Genomic DNA, 25,140 nt, shown 5'->3' with positions numbered 1-25,140 from the left:
TGGGGAAGATAGGCCTGTAGATGCCACATTCTTGCCCTACAACCCATGCTGCTCTCTGTTTTGCTGAAGGATGGCAGTGTTGAAGTAAGGTTCAACCACTGGTCCAGTTGGCTTCTATTCCAGGAATGGAAAGGGGCTTCCATCTTGCCATTTGTCTCAGGCAGCAAGATGCTATGGTCAGCCATGGTCCTTTGAGGCCTTGTAGCCAAATGACTGAATTCCTGGTATCAAAAAGCATGTCATATACCTCATGAAATGTGAGGTGATGCAAACCATACCTGTAGGATTCAATGTGTATTGGCTTCTAACCACATGTAACCTGTAACCATCACTTGGTTACTGCAGTACTCAAATTCTGAATATGACTGGAGGCCTGGCCTTGAACAAAACATCCCACAAACCCAGACATCCTCTGCTATCTGCTACCTGCTCCAAACATCTACATCCAGAGGTTGTGGGAATGGGCACGGGGCACATCGTCAGACCTAAGCAGCTACAAATAGCATATCTCACTGGACAGCGTTACATCGTGTTGTACTGAACCAGGTTGACATGTTGGGAGACATTGGGAACCCCCACAACTAATTGTACTTTCGTCTGGGATGTGGCCGGCCCAAATCGCAGGAAGGGCGAGGGGGTGTGTGAGACGACTTGGTGTGTGTGTGTATGTGTGTGTGTCCTTATATTAGCTATTCAGGTTGGAGAGCAGGTGCAAAGGGGTGGCTGGGGCTTCTTCTGAGGAACCGTCCTCGTCCCCCTTCCGCTCCCTCGTTCCTTCAGCTTTCTCTTCCCCTCAGACACATCCAAAGAACACGCGGGGGGGGGGAATAAAGGGGGAGGGGGGGAGGAAAACTCGTGCTGGGTAATAACAATGCGTGGGGGCGGGCGGGGGATTTTGCTCTGGAGTAACTCGCAGCAGCAGCAGCAGCAGCCGCGGCGGCCGCCCAGGGAGCCTTGATTGACGTAAAGCGGCTCGAAGCGGCGCGGCGGCGACCGCCTGGCGGAACAAGCCCACCGCCGCCCGAGTCGCGCACCGGCTGCTCTCCCGCCAGGCAGGCGAACACAAAGGCTCCCACCAGCAGTCGCCCGGCAACCTCCTCTTCGTCCAGACCGGTGGCGGAGCAGGTGGCGCGGGGAGAGAGGGAAAGGCTTCCTCCTCACCGGCCCCCACGCCCAGTCGGAGTCCCGGCGGCCCCAGTCACTGGGCCAGGGCGAGGACGGGGAGGGAGAGGAGCGCCGCCGCCGCCCGAGCCGCCCCAGGGGCACGTCCTTGGCTTCGGCCGCTTCTTCCCGGCCGCTCCTTCTGCCCATCGGGAGGAGTTGCGGCCGCCGCCGCTCTCGCTGACGGATGCCGGAAGGTGCCGCATTGCCTTGTGTATGTTTTGGCTGCTGGTAGGGAATTAACGCGCCTCTTCTGGACGCCTGCCTTCGCCTCTCGGGTGGACTGCGGAGTGGGCTTCTCTTTCTTCCTTCCTTTCTTTGCATCCCTCCCGCCCACCCCACCCCCTTCGGCAGGGCGATTGAAGCGACGATCAAGTGAGGGTTTGGGCGGCGGAGAGGTGCGGGGGGGGGGCGCGGCAGCAGGAGAGGGGAGGCTCAGAGGCTTTCTCGGTCAGCCTTTCTCCGCTTCCCCAAAAAAGACCTGGGAGCCGAACGGGAGAAGCACCGCCGACCGTCTTGCTGCTGATGGTGGTGGTGGTACCCGATGAGATCACTGTGCATGTAGGAGGGGAATCGGGGCGGAGGGGAGAAAGGATCCCGAGCTCGAGAAGGGTGCGAAAAGAGGGACCTTGTTGGGAATGAAAACCGGCCCAGCCTTGCAGCGGACCAGTTGCATGCCTGTGGAACCCAATCACGCTTTGCCTGTATCAGTACGGGAGCCTCCGGGTGGGGTTGTGGAGGGGTTTAAATTGCGGTCTTATTTATTGATGCTGCTCTTCTAACTATAGCTTGTCGGCAGCACCAAAGGGTGAGATCACTGATTTGCGCAGAACATTGGGGTGGGAATGTGTGTGTGTGTGTGTGTGTGTGAGAGAGAGAGAAAAAAAAAACCCAATATCTCTTAGCATCACTCCGAAGCCAGAGAAATTCAGTGTGCTCCTGGTTTGGCCTTGCTCGCTGTCATCATGTTGCTTAACAGAACATGTTGATTAGAGCATTTTAGGACCCAACCCCAAAAGTGCTTAACCCAAAAAATTATACTGTGTAGGTGGGAATGAATCCCATAGCTTGCCTGCATTATTAAAAAAAAAAGGGGGGGGGCTCTGTGTGCCTGGACCCTGCCAGAGCCATTATTTCTGTCAATCAGCAGGCAATTGCAGCAGAAGGATAGCAGCTGGGTTCAATTCTGTCATTTTACCACAACTCCAAGCAGTGAAGAGGGCTGGAAGGGTGGCAGTTGAGTTTTTTTTTTTTTTGAAAGGGAAGCAGAGGCTCAGCAAAATCACAGGATGGGCCAGGACAAGATGGAAAAGGCAGACAGGAATTGAGTGTATCAGACTAGGACTACTGGAGAAAAGATCTTTTTTTTTAATTTTTATTTTAGTTTTTTTTTAAAAGAGCATCTAGCACATCAAGGGTTGCACCCCCTTCTTCCTTACAAGAGTGGAGGGATCAGTATAGGACAGAGGGGCACCATGACTCATTTGCAAGCAGGTCTGTCCCCAGAGACTTTGGAGAAAGCACGGCTGGAATTAAATGAAAACCCAGACACCCTGCACCAGGACATCCAGGAGGTACGGGATATGGTGATCACCCGGCCCGACATTGGCTTTCTCCGCACAGACGATGCCTTCATCCTTCGGTTCCTTCGGGCCAGAAAGTTCCAGCACTTTGAGGCGTTCCGCTTGTTGGCTCAGTACTTTGAGTATCGTCAGCAGAACCTTGATATGTTCAAGAGCTTCAAAGCCACGGATCCAGGCATCAAGCAGGCACTCAAGGATGGCTTCCCGGGAGGGCTGGCCAACCTGGATCATTATGGCAGGAAGATCCTCGTCCTGTTTGCTGCCAACTGGGACCAAAGCAGGTAAAGGAAGAGTTCAGCTCCTAACAAATTGGGGAGAGGCTGGAAGAGACTGAGACACTCATATAACTACCACAGTATTGCAGTGTATGCGTTTCACATCATATCCTGTTGGGTTCCGGTGATGCAATGAAGATGGTAATATTCAATTCCTGATCACCAGAATGTCTGGCATAAGACATCTTGTTTGGTCCAAACTGCTCTGTGTGCCCGTCTGTCATTCTGGTGATCTAATCCAAATCTTCTATCACAGTAAGGAAGCTAGAGAGGAGTCCTTCAAGCATTTTCCCCACGTACAACCCTGTACTAGGAAGAATCATTTAGAACAGATTCTCACTTTTACCTGGCTGGATTGGGCAATGCAGTGATGGAGAGAGAAAAAGATGGAACAGCAGGAAAGTTCTGCAAGCACACTGAGACAATAGAACCCAATAAAATATTATAGCAGGTACAAAAATCTCGCTTTAAGAGCAGAAATGTTGTAATAGGCTAAATCCAGCTCTAAGTCCCAATTTGAATAAATCCAATGAATGAATGGGGCATGTTAACATGTTCGGTAAGCCCCATTGATTCAGTGGGTCAACTGTAGTTAGGACTAACAATTGGATTTAAGCCAATGTCTGCAACAGTTATACCTATTTGAGTGTGGACATTGGGGTACAAGCAGTATGACACAGATCATGATGTTTAGTGATGCTCATTTGCATATTGTTGATCATTTTTCCTAATGGATTGCTGTTTCATATTTCTTTGCAGCATTTTGGAACTTTGAGAGCAGATTGTTTGCTTTCTTCACTTTTAGATTAGCTGAAATGTGTTTCTTCACCATAGGCAGTGCTTTTTTATATAGAAAAAGATCAAATGAAGCAGGAAAGCTGCGTAATCAATGCCACTGCAATGAGATTTCGTATATCATTGGAGTTTTAATATCTCTAAAGCTTATCATAGTTCTGGGTGTGACATAACCATGCCTCTAATGGGCTGAAATACGGGAAATCTGTCATCCCCTATTTGCCCCTAGCTAAGGCACTTCAGCCCAAGTGCATGGTGGGCAGCAACATCGCACAGCAAAAGCAATCTCTTTGCTAAAGAAGCCAGGAAAAGGAGGATTTTATGCCACCCTAGCCCCATCTGTCAGGACAGGATTTATTTTTATGTCTTATTTTCATTGCAGAGGCTCAAGGGTCTTTCCCTCTTTTATCCTTACAACACTCCTGTGAGATAAATAATAATAATAATCATGTGTCGTCAAGTCAAATCTGACTCATGGCAGCCCTTTTTAGAGTTTTCCAGGTAAAGAAAGGTGATTTATCATTCTCTTCTGGGGGTGCCCTGGGACTGTACATCTTGCCAAAAGTCACACAGGCTGGTTCTACTCACAGGAGGCACAGCAGGGAATTCAGTACCTAAACCACTGAACCATCCAGCCTATGAGGAAGAGCAAGGCTCAAGGACAGTCAGTGGCCCATTGAATTTCCTGGTCCCAGCGGAGATTTGAAGCTAGATTTCTGTGGTCCTCATTGAAGCTTGTGTGACAATTACCCACCATGGTGCATATCTTCATTTATTAGAAATGCTACATGGGAGTCAAAGCAGAAGAGAAAACATGTTTTAGAAGAAAATGTTCAATGGAAGCTATAGGACTAAAATGAGACAAGGGTTGTATCTAAGCTGTGGCAAAATGCCATTACTATTCATTCAAAAGTAACATAGAAAAACAAACAGATCCTTTATCATGGTCCTTTATTTCAGAACCTGAAATTGTTATCCTTGCTAATGAGTTTATTTATTTTAAAATGTATCGGGTACTTTTCCTAGCCAGAGGTCAACATAAACCAGTGTGCTTTAAAACACAGATCAAAAGCAGCTACAACAACATAGAAACTATAAAAATATCTTGTAACAGGAAATTGAGCAGTCAGTCTCAAGGTATGTCTTCAGTCTCTTAACGTCCTGCAGGGCTCAGTTGAGTCTCTGTACAGTCCACAGCAGGCAGATTTCCAGACCCCAGCTGGTCCCACAGTTGCCTCTATATGGTAGACAAGAGAAGACATATAAAGGAATCAAGCTGATCTACTTCAGTGGAGTATATGACAGAGCAGAGGAAAGCTCTGTTTGCAGATCCAAGTGTAAGGAGGGGTTGTAACATTAGCAGTGCCCCATGTTTTGCAATAGTGTATCAGACAATTTGGGGATGGAGACAGAAGAAGCAACGTGTGTGCTCTGTGCCATATGTTTTAAGACACCTGATATGCCATTAAAATTGGTAAATACAATGGGATAGAATATCTTTTACATGTTACTGAAAAGCAGAGATTCTTGCATTCACTTTTTAATTTGTTGATATCTGATATGGTTTATCTGAGAAAAACAGAGACCAGGAAGGGTATAACAATTGTGGTATTTTGTCTTACAAATGCACGCATGCATGCACATGTGCATGTGTGCACACATACACTGTAGTGTTTGTGAATCTCACACAGTGAATCACATGTAAGATCGGATTGGCTTGCTCCTTACTTTGCGTAACTTGACAAGTAATTGAGAAATGTTAAAGGATAACATATAGTACCTTGAGAAAAAGAACTAATGACTCCACTGGTAAAACAGAACCTGTGAAGGCTTAAGCAGAGCTACTCTTCCAGTAACATCTTTTGTTGATGTAGCCTTTTGCTAATTTGCTAGGCGTAGAGTATGGTGTTATTACAGATGTTTAGGCCTATCAACAACAATTTTTCAGTAGTTATTAACAATAGTTGTTGTTAAAGGAACTGGATAGGTGGAAGTAATCAGGCTGTGAGATAATAAGAACCATATTTCATAGTGCAAAGATGGAGGAGCCTCAAAAGGAAAATGGAAGAGATTTCTTCAGGCTTCACAAATTGTTGTAATAAATTTATAATCTAGGAACTAGGTAAGGCAGATGTTTCAGAGATCTGAAAAACTATGGTTTGATCTAAAACAAAGGGGGAAAATCTTTAACATGTTTGTCTAACTCCAATTTGCTTGCAAAGCAAAACAATACAAAACAAAAACCAACCACAAAAGAAGACAATATTCTCCCGAATTTCCATTCTCTTGCAAGAATTTCCATCATGGATGATGCTTGATGTGTGTCTGAATTTGCATCTTTCCATAAAAGCACTACACATATTGTGTTCAGAAAAAAATCACAACATTTTAGATTTAAACATCCCTGAGAGTCAACAATCAGAACTAAAATAGTAAAACTGTTCAGAATTCAAATTCTGTTAACAGATTCCAAGCAGATGCAAAATGTCATTTCAGCCCTACTTCAGGCCAATGCTTCAAGTCTTAGAAGGTCTAATTCAAAATGGAACGTGTGTTACAGTGGATTGCTCAGCGGAATAAGATAATGAAGTCTGTCAGAAACCTACGAAGGACTTCAAATTTACTTTCTTCCCTCTCCCCCCACCCCCTATTGCTGCCAACATAAATAACAATGATGACTGCTTCTGCCTATCTGGTTCAATAAATTTTGGCTATTTCAGATCTAGAGAGAATTTGAGATGAACTTTTATGCAAATTGTTCCTTTTATGCAAATAGTTTCTTGCTGAGTGAAGGCTTTAATGCAGGTTTCCTTCATCATAATTCATCCAGAGCTGACATTTCAAAAACAAAAGATGAAAATCTGTGATACCTACACTTCCAACCATCATGTGCAGCTGAAAGTTCTGTGGCTTCAGCATTGAAGGTTTCATTTTTAAAAAGAGCAAAAGTGGACTATGGTGATTCCATTGGTTTTTTTAAAAAATGTGTGTGATATTGTGAAATGGAGCTTTTCCCTCTAATATTATTTGATTCAGGACAAAGGCCATTTAAGAAAATTGAGATGTCCCTCAGAGATTGTGTATTGACATCTATTTTGAAGTACTTTCTGGATTAACAGATGTTGCAGCTAGAGATGGGATATTCGTATTTGTCTCCCAGGGGAGATGAATACGAATATCATCATCACAGGTGGCCGGGCTGATTGGACCCTCCCCCCAGAACTGGCTGTCCACTTACTGCTTGTGGTGACCATGTGGATCTGTTGTTGTTCATCGTGCTCCAATCACGGAAGTAACCTGACCAGGGCTTCCCCGCCTCCCTGCATTGCTGACCAATCCGGTGAGGAAGCAGAATAACAGATTTCCCCACTTAGCTGCTGAACGGTCAGCAGGACAGGAAGCCCCAGCTAGGTTGCTTCTTCAATTGGCATGGAGCAAACAGTAATGTCACAGGTGGTAAGTGGACAACCTGGGAGATGAATATGAATATGCCAGCTCTAGTTGCAACCTTGAAAAAATGTTAACACTCCTAAAATGCCATTACCTTCTATGAACTTGAAGACAAGCAGGATTACAACCATTGTTGCTACTCTGTCATGACAGCCTAGCAAATGAAAATAATGCAATTGTAGCCTGGCAATGGAAACATGCAGAAGAACATGCAGAAGGGCCATAATAATGGATAATTTCGATGCAAGAAGTCCCAGTCAGTGGTAGTGCGATTTGTAGTTCATTTTTTTAGTGCACAGAGAAATCCTGATTTTGGAAAAATTACTCTTTTTTTACTATATATACTTATATATATTTATTGTTGTTCCTAGAGTCTCTTAGCCACAAGGTTGAAGTCAGGGAAGGGAGTCCTCTGCCATTTCAGGGTTCTTGGACCATAAGTTGCCACTGATATGAGGACATTTTTCTGGATACAAACTTCCTTGGTAGATCAGTCCTATACTCGCTGCTCAGAAGTAAGCCCCATTAAGTACAGTAGACCTGGCTCCCAAATGATATGAGTAGATTGTGCCTCTGTATTAAAATACAGTATAGGGTACACACAACGGAGTATAGGATTGTGTGTACCATATCCTGTACATAAAGTATATGATATACATAGGTTTATGAACACTTGTCTGGGCTGAGTGACAATTCACTGGCTGTTCTAGATTAACAGAGAGAACAGTCCATGGAACAGCAATTTACAAGAGCCTGAAGTAGCATGCTGTACTTGAACTACAGAAGCTAAATAGATCTGACCTATCTGGAACAACATGTAAGCGGTTCCAAACTCTCTGGAAGACAAGGAGGTATCAATGACAGGGAACAAATGTGTTGAATATATGAATCCAATTGCTAGAGAACTTCCTTGAATCATCCTGCCAAGTAGGGCCAGACCAAATCATTTTTCTGCTCAAAGTAGAGGAGTAGTTGTTATATTCCTTCCTTCCTAGTTACTTGTAATTAATTTCTTTTTCCAGAACCAAAATAACTAGGTTGCAGCTGTAATTTAAGCAGCAATCACTTCACCTTTTCTGCAGTGTAAGTAAAATTTTTGGAAGTTATCCTTATAGTTATTTACTCACCTGGCTCAAGCGGTAGTTCAACAGGTGTCTAGGTAGATACACGGTGTCTGGATGCTGTAATATTTATTCTTAATTTCATTAATTTCATTCTTCAGTGACATGTGTGAACTCCCAGGCAGTCTCTCAGTGTTTCTGTTCAGCTGCAGCCATACTGTGTATTTACAGTTTCATCTCAATCTGCAATTCACCACATACAGCCTTTATGACACACATTCATTATTTCAAAACTCAGTAGTAAAATAAGAACTTCTAATTCTGGTGTCTTATGATTGTTGCTTAGCAGCTTAACTTGATTTTTCCTCTTATTTTGCCAGGTACACACTGGTGGATATTTTGCGTGCCATACTTCTTTCCTTAGAAGCCATGATAGAGGATCCGGAACTTCAAGTAAATGGCTTTGTTTTGATTATAGACTGGAGCAACTTTACTTTCAAACAGGCTTCTAAACTGACACCCAGTATGCTTCGATTAGCCATTGAAGGCCTACAGGTAACATTGTTAAGCTCTAGTTGTATATTTCCCACACTTACGCTCCACCACATTTCTTTCTGTTTTTCTTGTTCCATGCCGAAAACAGAACAAGAAGATTAGAATGTAGATGCAAAACTCCAGTTATTATTTATACATCTTGCTATTAAAGGTATATAATTTGTTTCAGTTTGTAAAGAGATGAAAAAGGTACAGTATAATAACAATGTGGCTGTTTGTATTGGAGCTATGAAGGGGCTGAGTTATGTGCCTCACAATTGCCTTGATTAGTTGAGCATTAATTGGTTGTTGAACATTGTGAGTAATAAACATTGTCAAAGGAAGCAGAATGAAGATTATATGTTTTACTGGACTTGGAAATGCTTACATTTTGGACTAGGACACCCAGAAATCTCCACTTAGTATGAAAATTGACTGAGATTCTGGGGACTGTAATTTTTTTAAAAAAAGCTTTCCTAAGCTATGCCATTTTACAATTTATACTGTTGTCACAAACATAAAAAGCTATTTATTTGAATCATGAGTCCCTGAATACCCTGCACTAGCATAGTCAATTTGGGTTAGTCCAACAACAACAACAACAAAAACCACAGATTTTTCATTCCCCATTCCTCTCATTCTATAGAGGAATGAGTGTGTGTCCACTCCCCTTAAAGCATTGACTCTGTTACAGGCACTGATTGAGTTATGTACAACTGTTTTATCTGTAGACTTCCTTTTGTGATGTATTTATTTCATCTTGGCCCTTTGCACTTGCAATGGTTCTGTGGCAGGAAGATGGAGAACATGTTGTTTTATCTCCACCAGCTCTTCCCTTTGTAGCCTTTGTTTCTTTAAATGGTGTGTTTTTAAACAATTGAGAGAAAAATTAGTGTAGTGGGTATTGTGATGGAGTAGAACTCAGAAGACCTGGGCTCCTGGCTATGGAAACTCATTGGAAGGGAAGGGAACTGTTTGGACCATTCCTTAAATACCTCATCTACCTAGAAAGCCTATGGATCAATATAAATCAGTTTCAACTTGAGAGTGAATAACGTGTAGAGAAGTTGCTATATATCACCCAAAATTGAAAGACTAAATATCTCACTAGCATGAAGACACAGAAGAGCATGCTACTTATTTTTGTAGATTTCTTGTGTGGAGAGAGAAGCATGCAGAAAGAACTTTAAATGCAAATCTTTGCTTATGTGAGTGGTGGCAAAATTAATTATAAAGCAGCCACCACTTACAGACCAGCTTGAATTTATGTCATGAAGAAATAGAGGTACGTGTGAGATCAAAATGGCAGACCTCTGTTCTGTGTTTTACTAGATCTGTTCTGTGGTTTGTTAATGGAATTTAGAATGTGAGAAGAGTTATTTTGTGGTTGTCAATGACGATAACAATGATAAAAAAAAATGTGAGTCAGCCACCCATCCTACTCTGCTGCAGATCACCTAAAGATCCATCAGTAGGTGGAAATCTACTTTCCCCCCCCGATTCCTGATCTAGATGTCATTCTTGTGCAATTTCCCTACCTCATGTACTATGAAGCACAATTCAATAAATGACCTGTTTCTGTGAGTTTCTTTGAGCTTCTCAGCTGCTAAAATGACCATGAGTAATCTATGATGGAGTGCCTGTTAAATCTTTGAATGCATGCCTCTTAAATCTTTGAATAATGGTGTGTACATGCTTTATTGTGGTCTTGAAAAACATTTATCACAGAATAGAGATGTTAGTTTAATTTTGTGCTAAAGCAAAAATTTACTTGCTGCAGAGGCCAGAAACCTGTTGGTTAATTATAACAACATAAATGCAGTGGCATAAATCACAGTGGTGAATTGCTGCTAGTTAACAAGTTGCTGCCTTTATCCCTTGTCATAGAACAGTCACTTGACTTCGTATATGACAAAGGAAGCAAACAGCAGCTCGTTACCTAGTAGCAATTCACTGCTACTATTTACATCATTATGCTGGTATAACTAACCATTAGGCCTTCATGTTAGTTTGTTTTTTGTGATTGCTGAAAATTGGTAACCATTTCTGGCAACTTCAGACACTCTTGGGATTGATAGCAGAACCTGCTTTAGCTCAAGATCATAGCAATGAAAAACATACAATATAACATTGTATTCTGCTTAATATTTTATATTGCAACTGTACTATTCTTAGTATTCTGATTGTTTTTATAGAATTCCAGCTGTTATTCACATTTTTATACAGATCTTTATCATGTTTTTTAAACTAAGGGCTTGGCTAGAAACCAAATTGGAGTGAGAATGATCAGGATAAATTAAGTCAGTTGACAGCAGTTCATGTCAAACAGAGGTGGGAAAACTTTCCATTTCTCAAAATCGTTAAAAATGATCAATGGTTTTGAGAAACTGAACGTTTTCCCTTTAAGTCTTCCTTGCCTTTGGAAGTGAAGGGAAGGCTTCCTATTTCTTTTTAATTGTTGCTAACTGACACAGTGAATCAGTGATGCTTTGGCAACACTTAAAAAAAAGATCTTTCACAGCATTGCTGATCCCTTAGCAACAATTAAAGGGAAACGTTCTGCCCTCCAAAGGAGAGCCCAGAGGAAGCTTCCAATTAAGTGGCTTCTCGAAAGAGACAGCTAATGAACCACTTTGGTTTGATCCCAATGATCACACAAACTGGAATCAAACCACAAAGGAGTAATTGTACCTGTATCTTTTTTTAAAAGCCCCTGATAGGGACCCAGAAAGGTGCGGGTAAGAACGCTGTGGGGATGGGCTGGTTCATTTTGATGATTACTTTCTATATATATAAAAACATTAGTTTTAAGCAGAAAAGTATAAAATTATAAAAGCAAATAAAAGATAGAAAAAAGGAAGAACCATAGAAAACCAAAAACAAAATGAAACAAAACACAAGATACATAAGCTTCTATGAAAAGTTTCCAAATATCAAAAAAGTGTGCCATATGTTTGTAAATTGACAGTGTTATACTGTCTTCTATCCAATAGACCAGGGGTCTCCAAACTATGGCCAGCAGGCCACATCTGGCCAGCCTTGTCTTTTTATCCAGCCTAGTGTGTGTGTACGCGTGTGGGAGTGCATGCATGCAGGTGGGTGTACATGCATGAATGCAGGAGTGTGTGCGGGTGTCAACATGCATGTGCACATCTTCCTTTGGTCCTTGAAAATGTGGAACATACAGTATATAATGTGGCCCTCACACTGAAAAGTTTGGAGACCCCTGCATTAGATTCCTGGCAGTGCACATCTATCTTACCAGTGCTGCAAAATCAGTCTTTTTGCAGTTGTAAGGGCATGGAGAGTATGGTTGTTGTATGTTTTTCAGGCTGTTTGGCCGTGTTCTGGAGGTTTTTCTTCCTAATGTTTTGCCAGTCTCTATGGCCGGTATATTCAGAAGACAGGAGTTAGAGCTCGGTCTGTGTTCTGGTGTAGTGTGTGGGGTGGTTGAGTATTTGTAGCTGTGGGATCAGCTTTTCGTCCTTTTCAGGAGATTGGGTGATTATGGTTATTATGGTATCGGAACTGTGAAGCTCTATTTCTCAGCACTGAACTCAACCATCTGAAATACCGGATACCTTGCAGTTGTGACTAGGTATATACTGGGACCACAAAATGTAGCATCCACACCAGAATCAAAGAACATGAAAGACACTGCAGACTAATACAACTGGAAAAATTGGCAGTAGCTGAATATGCCTTGAAACAAGCTGGACATGAAATCCTATTTCAAAACACACAAGTACTGGATAACACCAGCAATGATTATGTTAGACTATATAGGGAAGCCATTGAAATCCACAAACACAGCTTCAACAAAAAAGAAGAAAGTCTAAAACTCAATAAAGCCTGGCACCCAGCACTGAAAAATACAGCCTGCAAAAAGGTCAATGAACTCTACCCAGCCACAAGAACCAGTGATCACTGGACACAAAATACTACCTAACGACACCCAACAATCTGTCACGTTCCCGGGGGTTATAACAGCCGAAGTCCGATAAACCAGTCCAAGGTCAGGAATACCAAGAATGCAAAGCCGATATCCAATTACCAAACCAACTTACAGAACGTAGTCCAAGGTCAGAGTCCAGAGTCAGATACACAAAGTAGTCCAAGGTCAGAGTCCAGAGTCCGGAACACGGTTCAAGGTTGTAGGAGCATGGATGTAAGCCAGGGATTTTGACTTGTTGCTTCCACAGAATTCTTAGCTGACTAGGAGCTGTTTTTATAGCAAAACAGCCCCTTGAGCTGCTGGAAACCTTTTCATCCTGTCAATACTCAGGGCTATTTGTACGGATGTTTCTGTGGCCAGTCTTTGAGCGTTCCTCTGACCTTTTTGCCATAAGTCTTCCCCGAAGCCTGGCCCGAAGCTTGTCTGCTGGGGAAGGAGAATCTGGAGGCAATTCAGGTGTTTATGATTGCTCAGCACTCTCCTCAGCCTCAGTTAACCCTTCTGGTTCCAGGTCTTCAGCTGCACTCATGACACAATCACAGTGACAGATCATCTCCCCCCCCCTTATCACAGCAATGCACCCATAACAAAAAGCACCCTGATCACCATAATCACTGGATCTCCTGAAAAGGACAAAAAAGCTGATCCCACAGTTACAAATACTCAACTGTCCCACACACTACACCAGAACATAGACAGAGCTCTAACTCCTATCTTCTGAAAATGCCAGCCACAGAGACTGGCGAAACAGTCCGAAAAGCCTACAACGACCATCGGATCCCAGCCGTGAAACCATTTGAGAATACAAGCAGATATATGTTAGTACATAAGCATCAACAAAAGATCAAAGTATGGTCCAGTTTAAATGTAATATGAGTAATAACTCCTTTCCAAAATGAGCTTATAACTGAGCATGACCATAACACATGACTAATAGATATATCAAGAGAATCACAGCAGCAACATTTAGATTATTTGCTCAGACCCTTCCTAAAAATGTTGCAGTGTCCAATATTTTCTAATCATGATCTTTTGTTGGATGAGTTTAAGATCTTCAAAAGTTTAAAATCTTTTGATATCTCAGGTATACTGGAAAGTGCTGACTTCCATTAATTCCATTCATCTCTGAGACCTTGTGTGCTATATTTATTAATTGACAGTAAATAAATAACACACATTTCTTTTTTTGGACTGCTGCAATAAGCTAAGATCTCAAGATGGATAATTTGACTGTGGAATACAGTTCCAGTAATTAGTAAAGTTTAGTAGATATGTCTGATGGTATAAACAAAAATCAGGATAACCAAACCCACTTTTAATAAATGCAAGATAAAGTCTCTTCAAAGAATTTCAAGATGGCCTGGAACCCCACATAAATTTTTGAAACAGTGTGTTTTGTGGAGATATCTGTCATGTGTGTGAAAGGGAATTCCTCAAAGAACATATATAATTTGGTCTCTGCCAATTACATCATCTGACCACCGGCAAAAGGAGCAAACCATCTTGTCCGCACAGAGAACCAAAAAGCAGGAGGGATGCCCATGTAGTCACTTTCTTAGTCATTGCACCATGAGACTGAGTTTGATCGTTGCTTTGAAAAAAACTCCACACCCTTAAATATAAAATTCTATCATTTAAGTTTTGTGTCATATCATAGAAATGAAATCTAAATACAAAGTGACATTGAACAGAATCCTAGTCATGTTCATGTAAGATTTGCATAATATGCCACAGCTAATTGTGGCTAATTAATGAGATAACATGCCTAATTGTGAAACTGAGATTGCCTTGTTATTTCATCAGTTAGTTACAATTAGCCATGGTGAACAGCACCAACCTTGCATGAACACCAGGAGAATTCAGGACACTGATTTAAATGATAATTGCAAGCCATGCTAATACTAAAGTATGCCAGCACAGGAGTATCTGAATTCAGCAGCTGCCATCCAATATTTTAAGTAGCCCTTCATGACCCATGATGTCTCTGTGTTCTGTAGTGCAGTGGTCCCCAACCTTTTTAACCCCGTGGACCGGCTGGGGAAGGCATGGCACATGCCTCCTGTGCTCCTGCACATGCGCGAAGGAGCGGGTGTGCTCTTGCACAGGCATGCATGCTCATGTGCATGCACAAAGGAGCAGGAGCATGCTCGTGTGGGTGCGGGTGCATGCACAAAGTAGTTAGAGGGCGCATGTGTGGGCGCACTGGTGCTTGTGCGCATGTGTGAAGGGCGACATGGCGCTTGTGTGGGCAAGCTTGCACGGGCGAGCTTGCACTCGTGCATATACGCAAAGGGGTGGGGGAGAGCTTGCATGGATGCAGGCGCGCACGCAGGTGCAAAGCATCTGTGCGGGGGGAATGCGTGCAGGGGTGGGGGGAGGTCTGTCTCTGTGGCCTGATCCGGCTCAGGCTACGGACCGGCACCAGACCGGGGTTTGGGGGCCTCTGCTCGAGTGTGTTGTAATACTTCTGTCTTTTATCTAGAAGTTTGAGTTAAATTCTGATGGCAATCAAAAAAATAAAGAGAATGTTTATAAAATAAACATGCTCTTTACATGCTGTTGACCAGGTACATCAGAGGCATATCTATATCTTTCACCGAGTAGGCTGTGAACATACCACAGGAAGATAATGAAAGTGGAACATAACCAAAAACACACTATATACTTGCTGTCTCGATAAAAACATACCCTCTGTTTAATCAGTGAAATTATATTTCCTTTGGCTTGTAAAACTCTGTGGCAATCAAAACTGCAGTTCAAAAAAAATGCTGTCACTTTGAGAAATTATTTGCTTTTATGGGGAAAGGAAGCAGAGATGGGTGGGTTCCTCACATTTAGCTCAGAGAGAGAGAGAGAGAGATGGTTTGCTCTGGAAACAAGACCTGGTGACCCTGCACCTATAAATTGGTGGGGAGCACCAGAGGAATGAGTAGGCAGCTTAAGTCTTTTCAATGACCAGCTGACTGGTGGGTGGAAAACATCCTACTGTGGCTTCCTAGGAAATGGCTGGAACACACTTGGTGGTTATTAGGCAATCTTCCTCTCATTTTCTTTGGAATCAAAACAAGAAAGATCAGCCATGTGCACCTTGATTTTATGCCAAAGATAAAAATTGAAGGTATAGATATGAGTTATTTGGCTTGCCTTCTTGCTTTGTCTTTCATTCTGGATCCTGTGTATTATTTCCTTTCTGGTATCAATAGGCACCATTTTATGTTCTGCTACCTGTAATCATTTTATATGGATGACATTTTATCTATTGCAAAAATATTTAATGAACTTTAAAATTTAACCATCTTATGGAAACTTAAAAACTAACGAGATTTATTTGGCATAAATTCTTAGATGCAATTAAAATAATTGTATACAGACCACATGCAGTTGTGGCCGTAGAATTAGGTATTCTGCTTTAATCACACTGTCAGATGCAGCCTCCTCTTTCCTGACTCTTTCCTCTCATTACTAACCCAGAAGAACCTTGCTTTTCATGTAGCGGTTTCTCATTAAGTTGAGATATATCCATATACAAAAAAGAAGAAAGAAAATTTTATCTCTCTGGATAAAATGTTAAAGGAATGTTAAGATTTGCTTTATGGTAAGAAGGTGCTGAGAGCATTTTAAGACAATTTATTATATGCATCAGCTTGTCATAGTCCATTTCTCCAAATCTGAGCAGACTTCTTTGCCTATCATGTCTCATCTGTCTATTCTACTGTGGATCTTTCATATTATGCAAATTAAGCATATTAATTGTTGCATTGTTTTTCCTACCAATATGTTTCAGCATTAGCATTATTTTCATGACTAGATTGCTGTCAAAGTTCAAATTCACAGCTTGCTTGGTGTCCTTGGCCAGTGAATAGTCATTAGGCAAACCTATCTTGCAGGTAAAACAACAAAACAGATAGCTGTGTGGTCCTTTACACAATACAAAAGGATCTATCTTACAGGGACATTTTTAATTTAATTTAATAAGAAGCATATTGAGTAAATAGTGAATGAGCTATACAAAATTCATGTAGAATTAGATCTGCAAAAATAATTTTATTATGTCAGTACTGTCGTTTAAAATGTCTTTCAAGAAATTTGAGATTCACAGTAGTCATAAGCTCAATAACAGCAACAAGCTTGTAATAATGTACACTCTTCTCCTCTTTGTCCTCGTCTTCTGAATCTTTCTCCTCTCTTGTTCAGGCCAGTAACGTTTTCCCTAAGGGCATCACCTAACAAGTTTCCAAAAGCCCTGGAAAATAAAATTGAGCTTGATATTTTTTTTTAAAGCCATAGAACCACAGAGTCATAAGACTGTACAATGGTCTTGGCATTAACCTCCTGCTAAAGCAGGAGATGCGATAAGGTACAGTGGTGCCTCACTAGACAGTTACCCCGCATGACAGTTTTTTCGCTAGACACTGACTTTTTGCAATTCGCAAAACAGTGATTTCTATGGGGGAATTCGCTGGACAATGTTTGGTCCCTGCTTCACAAACCAATTTTCGCTAAGCGATGATTTTGACAGCTCCCTCCACACTTGAAAAACAGGTGTTTTCAGGACCTAAGCTTTGCAAGACAGCTATTTAAACAGCTGATTGGCGGTTTGTAAAGTGGCTTTCCTATGGCTGACCTTCGCTAGACAACAACGATTCTTCCCCATAGGAACGCATTAAACAGGTTTCAATGCATTCCAATGGGGAAATGCTTTTCGCTAGAAGACGATTTCGCTAAACTGCAATTTCAGTGGAATGGATTATCATAGTCTAGTGAGGCACCACTGTATATAATATCATAGTTTGGAAGAATGCACCTTTTTTCAGGTACAGCTCCCACAATCCTATAGCTGTAGCTTCATTACTTTCTATGCACCCATTGCAGGCAGCTTTGCAAAGAGCCTTCAGCTCTTTGAAGACCAGACAAAATGTGGCTGCAATAGTGATATGTACCAATGATCTTTAGTTTGCACAATCGCTATGAAATCCTGTCAAACTGTGGATGGTTTCATTCATTGGTTAACTGCACTGAAAGTCTTGTTTCTCACAAAACAGGTGGCCTAAACAGCGCCTGCATGTCTTGCCTTACCTCTCCAGTTCTAAAAGATATAGAGATTTTTTTCATTTTTTTAAAAAAGAAAGCTTAGAATTCAGGCCAGGTGATGGGTTTGATGGGTAGCATATCTGAAATCCAGGTGAATCCTGGCCAGTCTAGTAATATGGCAACCCTATATACACAAAACCCAGAAACCTGACTGCCTTTGATACTTCTTTTCATTTTCTGTGGAGCACAAATGGAAATTGCATGTTTAACAGTTTTACTTTGTATTTGTCCCATGCAGACTATAGCCCCAAATTTCGAGCATATAATTTGTATAGAGATAAATGGTAGTGTCAGGTCTCTTGCTGAGACTGTCCTACTAATTAAGAGACAGCTGGCATAAAGGAAAACACCGTGATTCTTTTTCCAACTGCAGTCAGAAGCTGGCATATCAGAAAGAACTAGGAAGGAAAACTGCTAAGAACCAACTTTCTTATTTTTCTCTTCAGGGAAAAAACAAGAAACTTTGGGTACGTGCAGAGCAGGTGATAGCAGGTGACATACAGTATTCCTTGCAAGAAACTAGTGAAAGATAAGAGCTCGCAGAGGCTTATCCAGCATCTGTTGTCATTGTCAGAACCGATGTCCAGTACTGGTGGATTCATTAGGCTTCTGCTCATTGTCAGTGATATGCGGATTTTGCTGAAAAAATGAGTCAGATTAGACGATAAGCTTAGCATGATTTTAAAAGACAGGATCCTTCAGTAGTAAAGAAATCTATCATTACATGTGACTTTTTCATCTACATATCTTGGATTTAATATAAATTTGTGATTGGTCATTGGAAATTCAGCACGGGATTGATTTCCAAGCCTCGGTGCTGGGACAGGTATCTATGATAAAAGTCTCTTTCTAGAATGGAAAATGAATAAATTGTAGGGAATGTGCATTCCGATTAAAATTTACCTTGGCCGTGAGGGCCATAGAATATGCAGTAGCCAACTGTTCAGAATTTTACAAGAGACAAAAGGGGTCCTTCTTGGGTGTAAATCTTGACCCCAAGTCAAAATTGGCATCAGTTAACCATTTGTATGTTGATTCGCTTAGTGTTTTTGTGTCAATATTGTTAGTGTTTTATTTTGAAGTTGGCTAATCCTAAGCAAGAGAAAAAAAATCAGTTGTGCTACAGATTCAGAACTATGAAGAGTCACCAGCTGAAGAGATACTTTAAAGTGACATGGAAAATACAGAGCAAATGGAATGTGACGTTCTAGTTTAAAATGCTAGAAATAAATTTAGGAATAGAACACTGGAAGAAAAGTAAACAAAGAGTGGCAAAATGTTTTATGTTTATATGTGCATTTGCATGTCATTGTTAGCCTGACTGAACAGAATTGTTTGTGTGTGTGTGTGTGTGTTTGTTTAAAGACTAACGTTTGGGATTATTCAAAAGCATGTTGACTGGATTATATTTTTAATTTATATTCTTAATTTTTGGTTGCAGTTCATTCAGCTCTCTGACAACACAATGTATGTATTGGATGGGTCAGTAGTGTGTTTTATGGGAGAGACAGGTGAGATGGGGGCTGCTGAGCCAAATCCCTCTAATTAATCTGGGTTTCCAGCCCCATTGCCACATCCACTACTTGCTTTACACATCTCTACCATCTTAGAGTCAGCTTCTGGACAAAATCTTCAGTGAAATTGCCTGGGAGCTGCTAGTTGCTTGTTCCAATTTTTCTTGTAACACATGCTAGTTGTCTCCAATACTATTATAATTGTTTTGTCATAGGGATTTATGTCAACCTATATGATATTCAGAAGTAGTTTACCATTACCTCAATCTGTGCAATTCTAACAAGAGTTAGTTTGAGGGTCACTAGCATCATCTGTGAAAGTTCTTCCACCATTTTCACCTTCCACTATTGCTGCTGTTCAGTTGGTGTCCTTCAGGAGTTTCTCTGTCCCATCACCACTGGAACTATCAATTCACTTCTGCTGATGTGACTGTTAATTCTGAAGATCAATGCATTTTAATATGATCTTTTAGCTTCCGCCATTCAGCCTTGATTGGCCTCTCTGAGAGTCCGTACTTACAACAGAAGCTAGCTTCCTGATGATGCCATCTTCAGAATTAGCAGTTACATCAACAGAAGAAAACGTATACAGTAATCTTAGCTTGCTCAGATGTGTGCATGCAGGAGGGGAAATAAGAAGATTGAGACTTGGAAGGACAGTTGTGGAGAACCAGAAAAGATCCTTAAATAAGGATGTGTCACTGGAGCCTGAGACTGTTATCAACCATACTATGATATTTCTGACAATGATGTATGGATGTGAAAGCTGTTCAAAGAATGGTTACAGGAAAAAAATCAGTTCATGATGTTGGAAGAGAGATTTACAGATAACATTAACCACTTGAAATACAAGTGAACATTTGATCAAATCAAGCATGAACAGTCTCTAGAAGGAAAAAAAATGAACTGAGGCTATCACATTTTGGCACATAATGAAAAAACAAGACTTCCTGGAAAAGACAATGGAACTGGAAGAAGTGAAGGCAACAGGAAAAAAGAAACATGAAATAAGAAATTAATTGAATCAGTGAAGAAAGACACAGCTTTAAGTTTACAAGACATTAGCAGGGTTGTTAGTGACAGAACATTTTGGAATTCAGTAATCCACAGCATCTCCATAAGTCAGAAACTACTTGATGGTGCAAAACAACTATCATCAATATGATTGGAGGAATGATCACGAGTCCCTTGGAAGTACCATAGAAGGCTTACTAAAACTGAGTCTATTTTCCCTTTAGCTTATTGTATGGTGTATGCTGTGGAGGTAGTTGAGAGCATTGTTGCACCAGTTGCATGCTAAAAATGATAAGAAAGGAAAGCAATAGTAGAAGTAACACTGCAAATATAAATTTCTATGAATATGCAAAACATTGCTCTCTTAAGTCTGCAACTCTATATTTACTCCTCTTGGAGTGAGCTGTATTTAATTGAGAGTTGACATGAATTGCTTCAGGTAACGTTGTTGAAGTGTTAGTAGCTCTAGTAATAGAACCATACTGTATGGAATTATAAAATGGCATGCATTGATGTCTAGTTTTCAAATAGGCTAATTGTCTGGAACTTTTAGGGCACAATTCATAGAGGTTGCTCTCTGGACCAGGTTCCTTGAAGCCAGGTGTCTGAGCTTGAGCAACTCCATGTCCTCTGTGTGGACATAAATATGAGCATTTACGGTGGGTTGTACCCTTTATGCTCTTATCTTCCAACAGGGCTGGAGAAGGAGATGTTATGTTCGTAGTGCACTTGAAGGCTGACAACCCCAATTTTTAAAATCTATCCCTGTTTCCTTTTCCTTGCTATTATTGACTAATTGGCTTTCACACATCACTGAGCATTTTCAATTGAGCCAGTTAATTAATGAAACTAAGTAATACTTAATAGGGAAACTTTTAAGAACATAAAGTTCTTCCTTGCTTAGAAATATTAACAGTGTTAATTCACACTTCCTTTTCACACACATGAAAGCCTCTATATGCTGGTGCAGTTTTTAACATAAATGAGTCTATAACAGAAACCCAGATCTTGACATCTAGTCTCCCTCCCTCAACAGGAGGCATGAAAGGTTTTATTTGGGCCTTTTAAGTTCTAAAGGACCCAGCCATTGTGGCCAAAGGAAAGGTATTATGGGAATTATAGTCTATTTTTTCAGGGGCCAAAGTTCAGCTACCACAGCTCTAGAATCTTCTCACTGCTCCTGTGATCCATATATCTTTCATTTGCTTGTTAGCCAAGCTGCGGTGCTGCCAGAGGTTGTGACATGAATCGTCACACAGGACATTGAATCTGACTGGAAAAAAAATGGTTACAACATTATTGATTGCAGCTGTCATGGCCCTGGTGCTAGCAGAGAGACGGGATCCCAACATCAGTTGACTCTTCTGCTGACTGAGGGAACCAGTGGTTAACAACATGTATGCAAGCCAGTTATGGCTCCACTTGTTATCTGGTAGTAAAGAAGGCACCACAGCCTCCAACCTAGATGTGTGCATAGTCTCTCTGTCCCCAATCCTGCAAAGGAAGTAACCAGCTGAGAGTGTCCATGCCATGTGTATCCTTTCCTTTTTCCTACCTAGATAGACCTGTCCTCATGCCTCAAACTACTCCCAATAGAGCTGTGATGAAGAAAAGGAGATGTGTACAAATACTACTGCCAAGAGTTACCCTATCAGATTAAAACGGGAAGAAGGGAAGTCAGCTGAGCATGGTGTCCTTTTTAGCCTTCCCAGAAAGACCAGAGTGGAAGCTTCCTCTTTCTCTTCCATATGGAAGCTCCCTTCCTCTGATCGCTTTTGACTGGCCAGGGGAAAACCTAGTTGTAGGAGTCCATGCTTGCCACAGAGGCCTGTGGAAAAGTCTCCCCAACCCTTCAAGCTGGCAGCCAACATGCTTCTTGTTTTCTGTGCTGCTGACCTATAAACCTATCCACAGGTAAGCCCAGGACTAGTGCTTCTCTTCATTTAACTCCCTCTTTCCTTTCAAAGAAAAGGGTGGATGATATCTTTGTTATACTATTAAAATATCACAGACTCTTGGGTCTTTGCCACACTGGGCACCATAGAGCTGGCGATGGTACAAAAGAGACTCAGAAGTTCCAAAAATCATGGCCGGATGTGCAGACCACACTTCTCTTCTTAAAGCAAGTTTCAGGCTAGGGGCTGCAGCTTAGATCAAAGGTGTTGGTTTCAGGTTCCACCTTGAGAGGCAGTGATTTGAATGTCTCCTCCAATCCTGTTAGACAAAGGATTGCTAGTCATTCAACACAGACCCCTACCCAACCCCCAAGATAGCTCTATATTGAAACACATGACTACTTTTGGGCTGGGAATGGAGGCACACAGACAGATAACAAACTCCATGCTACAGGTAAAGGTCAAGGTTCCCCTTGACAGTTTGTCCAGTCATGTCCGACTCTAGGGGGCGGTGCTCATCTCCGTTTCCAAGCCATAGAGCTAGTGTTGGTCCAAAGACAATCTTCCATGGTCACGTAGCCAGCGCAACTAGACACGGAACGCCATTATCTTCCCACCATGGTGGTACCTATTTATCTACTTGCATTTTGCATGCTTTTGATCAGTTGGGATAAATTTTATTTTGCAAAGTAGGTCAGCAATTGCAGACAAATATAAAAAGACTGTACAGCTTTTTTTTCCTTTGGACTTTGGAATGTACCCTGAATTAGTTGACTAGAGTTTAGCAAGAGCTATGGACAATATATTTCTCCAAACAATGGGTAGTAACTTTTAATTTAACTGCATTTGGTTTACCTAGTGTGTTAACGAATTTGATTTCAAGAGTTGAAATCCCTTGCCTTACTAACATATTGGAGCCATATTAAGATAATTTAGAACTATCTAATACACATAATTACTTCTATTTTCCTTGTACCCTGCCCCAATCCATTATTTACTCAAGAGATCTGATACTTGAAAATCTCCCTTGAGCATTGCAACCAGCATGGCTTCAATAAAAGAAACTTGTACTGAGCCAGAGGAGCAGCCTGAACTGATGGATAGATGGGGTGTGTAGAGCAGTTCTCTCAGATGAGGATATTGAGGTAGGAAGCCTTTGTACTGCTTGCTGGGCAGTTTGTTGCAAGGGTGCCATCTTCAGGGCTATAAATACAACTGTTAGCAAACAGCAAAAAAAGAAAAGAAAAAGAAAAAATGTATTTGTGAAGGCTTTCATGGCCGGGATTTAATGGTTGCTGTGGGTTTTTCAAGATCTTTGACCGTGTTCTGAAGGTTGTTCTTCCTAATGTTTCACCAGTCTCTGTGGCCGTCATCTTCAGAGGACAGCACTCTGTGCTCTGGTGTAGTTGGCTTGGGAGTGCAGTATTTATGGCTGTGAGATGGGATTTTGTCTTTTTCTGTAGATGTGTGATTAGTGTGTCTTGTTGTGGGTGTGTTGTTGTTATAAGAAGGAGAGATTATCTGTCTCTGTGGTTGATGGGTGCCATTAGCTGGTCTTTTGTGTGTATTGATCCCTGGCCCTTGTGGCTGGGTAGAGTTCGTTGACCCTTTGCACGCTGTATTTTTGAGAGCTGGGAGCCAAGTTTTGTTGAGTTTCAAACTTTCCTCTTTTTTGTTGAAGTTCTGCTGGTGCTTGTGGATTTCAATGGCTTCACTGTGCAGTCTGACGTAATGATTGCTGGTGTTGTCTAGTATTTCAGTATTTTGAAATAGAATTTCATGTCCAGTTTGTTTTAGGGCATGTTCAGCTACTGCAGATTTTTCTGGTTGTTTTAGTCTGCAGTGTCTCTCATGTTCTTTGATTCTGGTGTGGATGCTTTGTTTTGTGGTTCCAATACATACCTGGCCACAACTGCAAGGTATCCGATATACTCCTGCAGTGGTGAGGGGGTCCCTTCTGTCCTTTGCTGACTGTAACATTTGTTGTATTTTAGTGGTGGGCTTGAATACTGTTTGTATGCCGGCCACAGAGACTGGCGAAACGTTAGGAAGAACAACCTTCAGAACACGGCCAAAGAGCCCGGAAAACCCACAACAACCAAAGAAAAAAAAGTTTTTTCCTGTTTTCTGCATGGCCACACAAATTCAACAAACCCAAATTCCCTGCTCAGTTTCTCAGCGCGTGAATATAAATAAATTGTTAGATCCTTCACTGTGTAGTCACAATCTTAGTGAGCTGTTATTGAAACAAATACTGAGCCCTGTTCAGGCACTATTTTATCCAGCATCTCCAAAATGGTTACAGAAGAGCACCTAATACCACTCATTCCTGTTGCTGCTTTCTCCATATAAACAGTGATGACTCTGAAGAACAGAAGTTCCTGCTTGCATGTAGGTTCTACACGAGAGGAAGAACATAGATTTTCAAGGGTTAATAGTTCTAAATAGAATCTATATATGATCAGGAACCATTCAACTTCAGACTTGTTGCTGCTCACATGATAGAATGATGATGGAGAAGGGGGTGAAGTAGTCTCCTCTTAAGTGTTGATGATTCTGGGTAAAGTAAAGCCCCAATGGAGCTTAACAGTTAATTAAATTTCTCACCTGATTTTCCCTTCTCTGCCTTATCTGGTGTTCTGGGGCCCATCTCACCAACACATCCAATTCAGATAAAATCAGCCACACAATACTACCTTCTAATGAAACTCACATGATAAAGTGAGAACATGAGGGATCAGGAAGGAAACCAGCAGATACTTGATGGGCAATGAAGAGAAGAATCTCAAAGGTATTTTTTTTCAAGAGGGTC

At 41.5% G+C, this 25,140-nt stretch overlaps 1 protein-coding gene across 1 annotated transcript in view; it reads left to right on the top strand.

Moving 5' to 3' along the window:
* The first annotated feature begins 932 nt into the window (after nucleotides 1-932).
* The window catches only part of CLVS2 (clavesin 2), a 66,387-nt gene continuing 42,179 nt past the window's right edge, over nucleotides 933-25,140 (top strand). The window contains exons 1-2 of the mRNA XM_020794105.3: nucleotides 933-3,025; nucleotides 8,706-8,880. Of these exons, the coding sequence (XP_020649764.2) occupies nucleotides 2,637-3,025; nucleotides 8,706-8,880 (564 nt within the window). The 5' untranslated portion in view covers nucleotides 933-2,636. The remainder of the gene's footprint in view (nucleotides 3,026-8,705; nucleotides 8,881-25,140) is intronic.

The sequence above is a fragment of the Pogona vitticeps genome, chromosome 1 (assembly GCF_051106095.1).
Source record: "Pogona vitticeps strain Pit_001003342236 chromosome 1, PviZW2.1, whole genome shotgun sequence".
In the NCBI taxonomy this organism is placed as follows: Eukaryota; Metazoa; Chordata; class Lepidosauria; order Squamata; family Agamidae; genus Pogona; species Pogona vitticeps.
The sequence above is the reverse complement of the archived record's forward strand: the minus strand, read 5'-3'. Positions and strand labels throughout refer to the sequence as shown.